The sequence below is a fragment of the Gopherus flavomarginatus genome, chromosome 16 (genome assembly GCF_025201925.1).
Source record: "Gopherus flavomarginatus isolate rGopFla2 chromosome 16, rGopFla2.mat.asm, whole genome shotgun sequence".
NCBI lineage: Eukaryota > Metazoa > Chordata > Testudines > Testudinidae > Gopherus > Gopherus flavomarginatus.
This window is the reverse complement of record NC_066632.1, coordinates 25567324-25580275: the sequence shown is the minus strand read 5'-3', so window position 1 is coordinate 25580275 and position 12952 is coordinate 25567324. Positions and strand designations below refer to the sequence as shown.

Here is a 12952-nt window from a genome sequence, read left to right as displayed (position 1 = left end):
ATTCACCCCATCTATCTATCTATCTAATCTATCCCCATCCACCCCATCTACCTATCTATCCCCATTCACCCCATCTATCTATCTATCTAATCTATCCCCATCCACCCATCTATCCCCATTCACCCCATCTATCTATCTATCTACCTATCTATCCCCATTCACCCCATCTATCTATCTATCCCCATTCACCTCATCTATCTATCTACCTAATCTATCCCCATCCACCCCATCTACCTATCTATCCCCATTCACCCCATCTATCTATCTATCTAATCTATCCCCATCCACCCCATCTATCTATCTATCTAATCTATCCCCATCCACCCCATCTACCTATCTATCCCCATTCACCCCATCTATCTATCTATCTATCTATCCCCATTCACCCCATCTATCTATCTATCTAATCTATCCCCATCCACCCCATCTACCTATCTATCCCCATTCACCCCATCTATCTATCTATCTAATCTATCCCCATCCACCCATCTATCCCCATTCACCCCATCTATCTATCTATCTACCTATCTATCCCCATTCACCCCATCTATCTATCTATCCCCATTCACCTCATCTATCTATCTACCTAATCTATCCCCATCCACCCCATCTACCTATCTATCCCCATTCACCCCATCTATCTATCTATCTAATCTATCCCCATCCACCCATCTATCCCCATTCACCCCATCTATCTATCTATCTAATCTATCCCCATCCACCTATCTATCCCCATTCACCCCATCTATCTATCTATCTACCTATCTATCCCCATTCACGCCATCTATCTATCTATCCCCATTCACCCCATCTATCTATCTATCTAATCTATCCCCATCCACCCCATCTACCTATCTATCCCCATTCACCCCATCTATCTATCTATCTAATCTATCCCCATCCACCCCATCTATCTATCTATCCCCATTCACCCCATCTATCTATCTATCTAATCTATCCCCATTCACCCCATCTACCTATCTATCCCCATTCACCCCATCTATCTATCCCCATTCACCCCATCTATCTAATCTATCCCCATCCACCCCATCTATGTATCTATCTATCCCCATTCACCCCATCTATCTAATCTATCCCCATCCACCCCATCTATGTATCTATCTATCCCCATTCACCCCATCTATCTATCTATCCCCATTCACCCCATCTATCTATCTATCTAATCTATCCCCATCCACCCCATCTACCTATCTATCCCCATTCACCCCATCTATCTAATCTATCCCCATCCACCCCATCTATGTATCTATCTATCCCCATTCACCCCATCTATCTATCTATCCCCATTCACCCCATCTATCTATCTATCTATCCCCATTCACCCCATCTATCTATCCCCATTCAACCCATCTATCTAATCTATCCCCATCCACCCCATCTATGTATCTATCTATCCCCATTCACCCCATCTATCTAATCTATCCCCATCCATCCCATCTATCTACCTATCTATCTATCCCCATTCACCCCATCTATCTATCTATCCCCATTCATCTATCTATCTACCTATCTATGCCCATTCACGCCACCTATCTATCTATCCCCATTCACCCCATCTATCTATCCCCATTCACCCCATCTATCTAATCTATCCCCATCCACCCCATCTATGTATCTATCTATCCCCATTCACCCCATCTATCTAATCTATCCCCATCCATCCCATCTATCTATCTATCTATCCCCATTCACCCCATCTATCTATCTATCTATCTATCTATCTATCTATCTATCTATCTATCTATCTATCCCCATTCATACCATCTATCTATCTATCCCCATTCACCCCATCTATCTAATCTATCCCCATCCACCCCATCTATGTATCTATCTATCCCCATTCACCCCATCTATCTAATCTATCCCCATTCACCCCATCTATCCATCCCCATCCACCCGATCTATCTATCTATCCCCATTCACCCCATATATCTAATCTATCCCCATCCACCCCATCTATCTATCTATACCCATCCCCTCCTTCTACCTATCTATCTATCCATCTCCATACACTCCCCTCTATCTATCTACCTAATCACGTCCCCTATGAACTGAGTAGCTCATCACATGTACCCAAAGAGACCAGCTCTTGTCTGTTGCTTTACCAGGTAGAGAGGTGGGCTATTCAAATGAGCAGCCTTTCGCTAGCCTCTCACGGCCACTCTAGGTCACAACCCTTCTTGAGCCAGATTCTCATCTTCATTGACACTGCTGTAAACCCAGAGTGACGCCTTCAAAGACACCAGCCATGCTGAGCTCATGCACTGGCCCCTTAGGTCTCTCAACCCCCTGAAAAAAACAGCATCCACCTCAGCTTCCAAGGGCATGTCTAGGGCTTCAGAAAGAACCCAGGTTTGTTGCTCTAAGGTGGTGGTTTGCCACCTTTTCCATATCGGGACCCCCTTCTATTTCTTCCCTTTTAGCCATACAATTGCTGGTAACTCCTGACAGCTGTTCCCCACCCCCTGGGGTGTCATGCCCCAAAGACTGAAAACTCCAAGGTAGAGGAGGGATTTCACCAGTGATGTGTATGTGGTTATTAATCATGTATCACTAATTAGTCTAAATTGAGATTATTACAAAAGCTTTTGAGAGACACTTATTTACAATTCTGTCCGTGCACGCGAAGCCCGGAGAACACGCCAGTACTTCTGGTTATTTATTTACTGGCACGAAATGTTAAAGCCAATTAAGGAAGTTCCTAGGAAATCTCTGCTTTCTGTCAACCAGTGGGAGGTACCGAGGGCCGGCTCCTCAGAGGGCTTTAACTCCCATGGGCGTTAATCACCCGAGTGACATCACCTTGGTGACCCTGGAAGGCAGCCTTGGAACTTGTCTTCTGCATTAACATTCTGTGTTATGCTCTGTTAGGCTATGTTCATTGTTCAGTCTGATGAGTCATAGTTTCTAGCCAGAAAGGGCGACTGACCTCCTGGATCACGCTGGCCCCAGAGTGCCCTGAGCCAAGAGCATTCCTGCCTCGTACAGAATACTTGATAGGCGTCGTCAGGTGCAAACTCTAAATCCAGGAGCCTTTTGGGCCGCAGGCAAACAGATGACAAGCGTGGCTCTGAACATCCTGACGCCTCCTCCTTCCACACCTGCCTTATGGCTCAGTCCACACTGGAACCTATCCCCCTGGGGAGAGAGATGCCGCACGGTGGAGGACAAGTGCCCCTTCTTTGCCTGATCCCAGTCTGTGGCTGTGCTCTGAATTTCGCTGGCCTAGCTTCCCTTGCTGTGTACGTCCCTGACACCTCGTCAGATTTCAGACCACATCCTGCCTGCCCTGCTGCCCCCAGACCTGCTGGAATAAGAGATCTGCCTGAGGGCCAGGGGCCAGGGCAGGGCCGGCTCCAGGCTCCAGCACGCCAAGCGTGTGCTTGGGGTGGCATGCCGTGGGGGGCGCTCTGCCGGTTGCCGGGAGGGCGGCAGGCGGCTCCGGTGGACCTCCCGCAGGCGTGCCTGCGGAGGGTCCGCTGGTCCTGTGGCTCCGGTGGAGCACGCACAGGCACGCCTGCGGGAGGTGAACCGGAGCCGCGGGACCAGCAGACCATCTGCAGCCACGTCTGAGGGAGATCCACTGGAACCGCGGGACCGGCGAGCGGCAGAGTGCCCCCCGCGGCAGCCACTGTGCTTGGGGCAGCGAAATGTCTAGAGCTGGCCCTGGGCCAGGGTGTCCTTAGCCGTGAGGCCCAGGTCCTCAAAGGTGTATAGGAGTTTGGTGCCGAAATACCTTGAGGGCTTTCCTGCTGGCTGGGTTTCCCATGTCTCTAGGCTGCTGGATCTCCTGGCCCACGGAGAAACCAGGGAATCCCCCCACCTGACAGATCAGGGAGGCAGGAAACTCCAGGGTGACTCTATGGGACAAGCACTGGCTAGAGCTGCCCCCAGTGACATGTCACTCACCTGACTGACAGATCAAAGTGACAGGTTCAGCTAGTTGGTGTCTGGGTGCGTCGGCCTGGCCTGGCATCCCTTGTCCGAGAGGGAGGCGCGAGACACCCAGCAGGAGGGGGTTCTGGGATAACTGGCATCCAGGGAAAGTTCCTCCTTAACCCCCCTCTAGCCCCACCCCATCCTGGAGTAGAGGCCAGGTCCTGGCCTGGAGCTGGTCACTGGTCAATGGCTTTAATCCCTACCACTGTCATTCTGGATATTCTTGTCTCCATAAGTCCTGCTCCATCCATCGCCTGCTTTCCCTCTCTCTACTCCACTCCCACTCTTCAGCCCCACCCGTCCCGGCCACGTTAAAATCAGAAGCAGGTGCCAGAAAACTCGCTGCGGACCCCAAGCGCCACCAGCGAAAGCAGGCGCTCTGGGGTGGGGGGACTGCAGAGCCCCAGGGGCTCAGGGCCAGGGGGTGGACAGTGGTGGTGTCACGAGGGGGCCAGGTCAGAGCCCTACCCCACAGGGTGGTTGGGTTCTGGTCGCAAAAAGGCAGTTTCTCTCTCTCTCTCCCCATCTGCCTCTAATCTGTATCTCCTGACAGGCCCATCTAGCCCCATGCTGGCGTTCCCACCCTGCCCCAAAGGCGCGAGGCCGAGGCTACACACTTCCCTAGTCTCAGCCTTCCCCCTGTTTTCCCCCTCCATGCCTGCCAAGATCAGCGAGCCCATTGATAAAACCCAGAGAGGGAAGTCGGTCTACTATAATATCCCATTTCCCCTTTGGCACCACGGCCCTGCGGCTGCTCGGGGGGGGGATGGGGGAGGCCCCAGCACACAGGGAGCCCCGAGGGGTTCAAGGCCTGCCCCCTCCTCCAGTTCTGTCCCTGCCCCGTTTAGGCCAGACCCATTTCACGACCGTTGCCCCACAGCCCAGAGTGGGGTTTGCTTGAGGGGAAAGCCTGGGAGAGTCCCCAGGACGAGAAAACTCCCCCTTGGCCCATCCCTTGGGTATCGTCCCAGCTGGCACTTCGGCCCTACCGGGCTCGGGAAGGGCTGTGTTGCAACCTGAGGATTTCACAGCTGCGTGCAGTACACGGCTGTGCAATGCGGGATTGCTGCGCCTGGCAGGCGGGGGGCGGGAGGGGGGGCTCGGTTTCGCTGCGTGCCTCGTGGAATTCCCATGAGACCCGGCAGCCAGCGCCCTCCCCTTCCCCCCCCCCGCACCTGAGCAGCGCTTGCTGGCTCCTGGGGCACTGCCAGCTGACAAGGGCTGCCAGGAAACGTGCCAAGGCCGCTCAACACCCCCTCTCCTCTCCCCCCTCCACGGGCTAACAAGTCCTTGCTCCCTGCCCCCGCTCCCGGTTTTCCCCCAAGCTTGGGGAGCCAGCCTGTAGCCGTGTGCCATTGCGGGCCAAGGGGCAGTCGGCGAGTGCTGGCAAGGGGGGGCAGTGGCAGTTTGGGCTGGGGGGCAGGGGTCCCCTCCAGAGGGCTGACACGCCCTCCCCCCAGCCCCACAGAGGGGCCAGGCACTCCTGGCAGGGTGGCTGGGTTTCTAGGAAGGCGGGTGTTTTTCCTCCCACTTGTTCCCTCGAAGCTCTCGCTGCCTGCGGCAGCCTCAGGGGTTCCAGCGCCCACGGGGAAGCCCCTGGTGGTGCCAGCTGCGGCCGCTTGCCCTGCAGTCAGATGGGGCCGTCAAAGTGCCAAAGCCGCCGTTTGGCAAGGCAGGGGCCTCCCCGGGAGAATTCCTTCCTGGCCGGGCGCCAGCCTGGCGGGGGGGTATGCTGGGCCAATCCCCCCCCCCGGGTTCCCCTGATTGTGGGGGAGGCTGGCACACAGCAGCGGGCAGCTGACGGGCGCTGGCGTGGGGCTGGGACATGTCTGCCACCGGGCCCTGGGGGGCACAGGAGTGAGGGGGCAGCGCGTGGGGCAGCCAAGCTCTCTGCACCCAGCCTGGCCGGACGACAGGCTCCCACCTGGCGCTGCTGTGGGGCCACCCCACTCCCCTCTGCTCCTTGTGTCCCCCATGCTCCCCCCTCTCGCCCCTCTTCCCCCCATGCTCCCCCTCTGCTCCCTGTGCCCCCTCATGCCCCCTCGCCCCTCAGCCCCCTCAGCTCCCTTTTGCCTCCAGCCACCTCATTCTCCCCCTCCCCTCCGTGTGCCCCCCTCAGCCCACTCATCCTCACCCTCCATTCTCCATATCCCCCTCAGCCGCCCATGAACCGCCTCCCCGCCCTGTGCTCCCCTCAGCCTCCCCTCCCTGTGCTCCCCCATCTAATCCCTCAGCCCCCTCATCTTCCCCCCCGTGCCTCCCTCAGCCCCCTCATCCTAGCCCCACTCTGTGTCCCCCTCAGCCCCCCATGCACCCCCTCCCCTCCCTGTGCCCTCCTCAGCCCCCCATGCACCCCCTCCCCTCTCTGTGCCCCCTCTCAGCCCCCTCATCCTTGCCCTACTCTGTGTCCCCCTCAGCCCCCTGCTCCCCCTCCCCTCCCTGTGCCCCCCTCAGCCCCCCATGCGCCCCCTCCCCTCCCTGTGCTCCCCTCAGCACCCCGTGTGCCCCCTTCCCTCCCTGTGCTCCCCCCTCTAATTCCTCAGCCTCCTCATCCTCCCGCACTCTCTGTGCCCCCCTCAGCTCCCCTGCTCCCCCTCCCCTCCCTGTGCTCCCCTCAGTCCCCCATGGTCCCCTCCCCTCACTGTGCTCCCCTCAGCCCCCTGTGCCCCCCCAGCCCACTCATCCCCTCTCTCCGATCTCCGTGCCCTCCTCCACCCCCATGCACCCCTCCCCTCCCTGTGCTCCACCCTCTAACCCCTCAGCCCCCTCATCCTCCCCCCACTCTCTGTGCTCCCCTCAGCCCCCCTGCTCCCTCTCCCCTCCCTGTGCCCTCTCATCCTACCCCTGCTCCCTGTGCCCCCCTCAGCCCCCACATCCTCCCCGCCCCTCCCTGTGCCCCCTCCGTCCCCCATTCTCCCCATCCCCTCCCTGTGCCCCCCTCTGCCCCCCATTCTCCTCATCCCCTCCCTGAGCCCTCAAGCCCCCTCTCGCCCCTCATGTTCCCCATCCCTCTGCCTCCTATGCTACCCCTCTCTGTGCTCCCTCTTTCCCCCCATCCCACACTGCCCCTGTGCCCCCCATTTCCCCCTCTCCCCCCAAGGCCCGTGAGGACCTGGAGTCAGCGCCTGCCCCGGCTGTGCCCAGGTGCCCAAAGGCCGGTCCCTGGCGCCTCACCTGTCCATGGCTCCAGGGGAACTTCCCCCCCAGCCCCCCGGCCACAGCGGGAGGAAATGGCTCATTCCCGGGCTGCCCTCGCCCCCGCCCCGGGCGCTGGCCCCGCTGTGTTTTCCTTGCCAGGCGGGCGCCCGGGATTCCTGGATTGTGACGGCCCTGGAATACCCGGTTCCTGGGGGGGGGGAGCGCCCAGCTCCCCCCCCCCGCCATGCTAAGCAGCCGTCCCCCCATAGACTGAGTGCTCTGCTCCCCCCCACCAACCCCACTTACATATGGGGGGGAAGAGCCCTAACCCCCACGTCCCCCCATGGTACTGCTGGGTCAGGGCCCCCACAAGCATCAGCAGCCTCCCCCTGGAGCTGGGGTCCCAGGGCAGCATGAAGAGAGAGCAGCCTGTGGGGGGGTGCAGGGGGCTGCTGAGGGGGGGTCTCTAAGATGGTATCGTCCTGAGCCCCCCCTCATCCAATGCCAGCCACCAGCCCCATGGCGCTCGGATCCCTCTCACCAGGGGAGGTGTCATCCCCCCACCTCCCCAGGACCCTCTGCCCCCAGGGCCCTGCCACTTTGCTGCCCTCCCCCAGTAAATCCATCCCTTTGCCCCTGCCCAAGCCGCCCCCCCGACCCACCCCTTTGCCCCCTGCCCCCCCAGGGCCCTGTCCCTTCACCGCCCCACCCCCTCTGGCCCCATCCCTTTGTCATTTGCCCCAGAGTCCTGCCCCTTCACCCCCTGCCCCCCCGCACTCCATCACTTTGCCCTCCAACCCCTCTGGGTCCCTTTGCCCCCTGCCCTCAATGTTTTTTTTTCTCATTCCTCCTTGGTTTGAAATTAAGCTGAGTGCAGCTCCTCGCTGGTAGGGTGAGCCCCCCCCAACTCACTTCCCCATGGGACAGCCCCTTCCACCCCTCTCCTGGCCCAGCCCCACGCTGGGCAGCGAGCTTTGCGAAGGGGGTTACTGTGGGTTGATGTTTGATGCCTTGGGGAGACCTTCACTGAATCAGCCCAGAGGCCCCCCCTGCCCCCGCCTGATCGCTGGGGTTCTCAACCACATCCCACCCAAATAACAGGGGACACTGCCCAATAGCTGAATGTGCCAGGGAAACTGAGGCCTGCGAGCTCAGCCGGGGAGTGGGGGGGGGCATAACAGGGTGAGCTGAGAGGGAGCAGGAGGGTCCAGTGCAGGAACCCAGGTATTAGGACTCCTGGGTTCTATCCCCAGCTCTGGGAGGGGCGTGAGGTCTGGTGGGTTAGAGTCGGGGGGCTGGGAGCCAGGACTTCTGGGTTCTAGCCCTAGGTCTGAGAGGGGAGTGGGGTCTGGTGGGTCAGAGCAGGGGGCTAGGAGCCAGGACTCCTCTCCCCAGCCCTGAGAGGGGCGTGGAGTCTGGTGGGTTACAGCAGGGGGCAGTGAGCCAGGACTTCTGGATTCTATCCCCAGCTCTGGGAGGGGAGTGGGGTCTAAGGGTTAGAGCGGGGGGACTGGGAGCCAGGACTCCTGGGTTCTATCCCCAGCTCTGGGAGGGGAGTGGGGTCTAAGGGTTAGAGTGGGGAGGCTGGGAGCCAGGACTCCTGGGTTCTAGCCCTGGGCCTGAGAGGGGAGTGGGGTCTGGTGGGTCAGAGCAGGGGGCTAGGAGCCAGGACTCCTAGGTTCTAGCCCCAGCTCTGAGAGGGGCGTGGAGTCTGGTGGGTTACAGCAGGGGGCAGTGAGCCAGGACTTCTGGATTCTATCCCCAGCTCTGGGAGGGGAGTGGGGTCTAAGGGTTAGAGCGGGGGGACTGGGAGCCAGGACTCCTGCGTTCTCTCCCCAGCTCTGAGAGGGGCGTGGAGTCTGGTGGGTTAGAGCAGGGGGCTGGGAGCTAGGGCTCCTGGGTTCTAGCCCCAGCCCTGGGAGGGGAGTGGGTCTAGTACTTAGAGCAGGAAGCTGGAGCCGGGACTCCAGGGTCTGGCACCCGTTGCTGACTCCGGGATGACATACTTAGCAGTAAGAAAATACCTTGGGGTTTGTTGGGTTTGGGGACGGGGCGTGAAGGGGGATTTGGGAGCTGCCTGGTGTCCCCCCCCACAAGTGTCGCTCTCTGTGGGGAGCCACAGGGAGCTGATGAGATCTCTGGGTCCCGCTGCCCCCCCACATCGGTATCGCTTCTGCTTTCATGGGGAGGCAGCGATTTCGCAGTAACCGGCCTCGGGCCACGATGACATCGTGCTCAGCCGGGGCTGAAGCTGACACCATCCCTCGGGGGTGCTACCTGCCGTCCCAGGGGAAACCCCACCTGCCCGTTGAGTCACCTGCAGCCCATAAATACAGCCAGGCCCAGCCCAGTGCCCCACACACCAACCCACAGGGACACAGCGACATGTGGAGCCACTGGCCTAGCGCCCTCCTTTGCTTCCTGGGGCTGCTGGCTGCGTCCCAGGAGAGGGCTCTGCTGGGGGTATCCGACCCCGACTGGCAGCTCTGCAAGCGTGTCTCCAGCCAGGTCAACAAGCTGGCCTGGGACCTTGAGGGCCACATGAGCTTGGTGAGTGGGGCCGGGCAGGGATTGATGGGGGTGCTGCCGGGGGGGGGGGAAGGGGAGCCCCTGATGGGTGGAGGCGGATGTGGGGGGCCGCACCCTCTGGGCTCCAGGGTCCCAGCAACAGATGGACCTGCCCTGCCTCACAGCCTGGGAAGTGCTCAGAGACCACGGAGATGGGCTTGACCTCTGCAGGGCAGGCAGAGCCGAGCCAGCTGGGGGCACTTGTCTGGCTGTGGGTCCAGCCCCCTCAGCAGCTCGGCGGTCAGCTAGAAAGGGGCTTTTCTGCACATGGGCAGCGCCAGCAACAGAACACACGGGGCTCCAGCTCCGACAGCCAGCCGGGGGGGGGGGGAGGCTGGATAGACAGACAGACGGGAGGAGGGTGGAGATATGGGGTGGGATGGCTGAGGGTGCATGGCTAGAGACAGACAGATGGGAGTATGGATGGACTGGGCGGGACATGTCCAGTGACAGATAGTGTGTGTGTGGACAGGCTACATGGAGGGGGGTGCCCAGTGACAGATGGACAGACAGACATGGTGTGTGTGGAGAGGCTAGGGGACCGTGTCCAGTGACGGACGGACGGATAGACGGGGTGTGTATGGAGGGGCATGTCCAGTGACAGACGGACGGATAGACAGAGTGTGTGTGGATAGGCTGCGGGTGGGACATGTCCAGTGACGGACGGACAGAGGGTGTGTGTGTGGACGGGCTGGGTGGGGTGTCCAGTGACAGACAGATAGATGGTGTGTGTGGAGAGGGGCTGGGGGACCATGTCCAGTGACGGACGGACAGACGGGGGGTGTGTGGACAGGCTGGGTGGGGTGTCCAGTGATGGATGGACAGACAGGGTGCGTGTGGACAGGCTGGGTGGGGTGTCCAGTGACGGATGGACAGACGGGGGTGTGTGTGGACAGGCTGCGGGGAGGGGGGTGTCTAGTGATGGACAGACAGACTGGTGTGTGTGGATGGGCTGGGGGACTGTGTCCAGTGACGGACGGACAGATGGGGTGTGTGTGGACAGGCTGGGTGGGGTGTCCAGTGACGGATGGACAGACGGGGTGTGTGTGGACAGGCTGGGTGGGGTGTCCAGTGGCTGATGGACAGACGGGGTGTGTGTGGACAGGCTGGGTGGGGTGTCCAGTGATGGATGGACAGACAAGGTGCGTGTGGACAGACTGGGTGGGGTGTCCAGTGACGGACAGACAGACGGGGGTGTGTTTGGACAGGCTGCGGGGCGGGGGGTGTCTAGTGATGGACAGACAGACTGGTGTGTGTGGATGGGCTGGGGGACCGTGTCCAGTGACGGACGGACAGATGGGGTGTGTGTGGACAGGCTGGGTGGGGTGTCCAGTGACAGACAGACAGACGGGGTGTGTGTGGACAGGCTGGGTGGGGTGTCCAGTGATGGACAGACAGACGGGGTGTGTGTTGACAGGCTGCGGGGAGGTGTCCAGTGACAGACAAGATGCGTGTGGACAGGCTGTGGGAAGGAAGGTGTCCAGTGACGGATGGACAGACGGGGTGTGTGTGGACAGGCTGGGTGGGGTGTCCAGTGGCTGATGGACAGACGGGGTGTGTGTGGACAGGCTGGGTGGGGTGTCCAGTGACGGATGGACAGACGGGGTGTGTGTGGACAGGCTGGGGGAACGTGACCACGCCAGGAAACAGCTCCAGAAATTCACAAGGTGTCTAAAAAACACCCCAGCGCCTGGGACTCTCCCGGTTCTGAGCTGGAATCTCAGGGCTGGGGGGCGCCGGCCTGGGACAACTTAGATGCAATACCAGCCCCTCCCCCTGCCCTCCATCTAGGGGGTGACCCCCCCTTGGGCCCATGTGGGGAGGGGGGCGAGAAGCAGGTGCACAGAGGAGTGTGCAGCAGCTGAATGGGAATGAATGGGGGTGGGAGCCGTGGGGACGTCTGGAGTGATGGATGGAGGTGAGGAGCTGTGGGAGGAGCAGCTGGGGTGATGGATGGAGGTGAGGGGCCAGCTGGGGTGATGGATGGAAGTGGGGTGCTGTGAGAGGCCCGGCTGTGGCGATGGATGGAGGGGGGACTGTGGGGGGAGCAGCTGTCCCCAGCCCCAGGCCAGGCTGACCCAGAGCTCTGCTGTTTCCCAACCAGATGAACCTGGTGGAGGAGAAGCCCAGCGAGGACCTGACCCCCCACATCCGCTGCAGCGACAACTGCGACCCCAACAAGCTGGACTCTGACCAGGTACCGGCTGGACGGGCGAGCTGGGGGAAGAGGGGACAGGACAGATGGGCTAGTTGGGGGGAGACGGGCTAGCTGAAGGAATGAGGGGGGCAGGAGACAGGCGAGATGGGGGGCAGGGTGGGAGACGGGCGTAGAAAATAATTATTCAGCCCCCCCTCTCCAATAATGTGCTCAGTGAATGAGGAGGAACGTGGGGCGGGGGAAGGGCTGCTGATCTTCCCCCATAGCTGGGCCGGGGTCTCCCCCAGCCACGATCCCCCTGGACTCGGGAACAAGCCCCTAGTTGGGGGTGGAGAGCGGCAGGGACAGGGGCTCCCCCCAACACTGCCTCATGCCCCCCTCCCATTTCCAGAGCTGCCTGCGCCGGATCCGCGAGGCCCTGCAGCATTACCGGACACTGCTGGGCTCCGACGTCTTCGCCGAGGTGGGGGGCCCGGACCCCAGCCCCATAGCCACACTACAGGGCGCCCTGGCCCAGCTGACCAGCCTCATCCAGGTGAGAGGGGCCCCGTGGCGTTGGATCCACTGGCCCCTGGGGGGAGGGGGGCTGGGGCCCACACCCCACGTGGGGCAATGGAGGAAGGGGGAATAACGCCCCAGCAGCAGCCAGGGGCCCGTCAGCTCCACCCTAGGGGAGCCCCCTCCGGGCCTGGGTGCCACCAAGCGCCCAGTGCCATCTTCCAAGGCCTGTGCCAGCCTGGGGCGGGGGGGGGGTTAGGGCTGGTTCCGCCTCCCGGGCCGGGGGCCATGGTGCCCAGCGTAACCCCCCTGTCCTTTCACGCAGCAGGACGGCAGCTTCGCCGAGGGGTCGGCGGCCCCGCTGCAGCAGAGCCAGCCCTGGGAACGGCCCGTGCTCCGGCACCGGATCCTCCAGCAGCTCCGCTCCTTCTCGGCCGTGATGGCGCGGGTCTTTGCCCACAGCGCGGCCACCCGCTAGGCCAGGGGGAGCATTTCTCCAGGACCGCCGGAGCCGAGTCCAGCCCCGCAGCGGGCGCCCAGCGCCGGCCTGCGCTCCGCCCGCTTCTGGACTCTGTGTTTCTCGCATACCCCCCGCCCCCGCTGTATTTATTGCCCGGCCCTTGGGTTATT

The 12952-nt window shown here is 60.8% G+C and overlaps 1 protein-coding gene across 1 annotated transcript; it reads left to right on the top strand.

The window, feature by feature from the left end:
* The first annotated feature begins 9589 nt into the window (after positions 1-9589).
* Positions 9590-12848, top strand: IL23A (interleukin 23 subunit alpha). The gene is made up of 4 exons (XM_050925574.1): positions 9590-9648; positions 11771-11863; positions 12216-12359; positions 12651-12848. The coding sequence occupies exons 1-4, from the start codon at positions 9640-9642 to the stop codon at positions 12798-12800; spliced, it is 396 nt and encodes a 131-aa protein (XP_050781531.1). The 5' UTR covers positions 9590-9639; the 3' UTR covers positions 12801-12848.
* Positions 12849-12952: the final 104 nt, after the last annotated feature.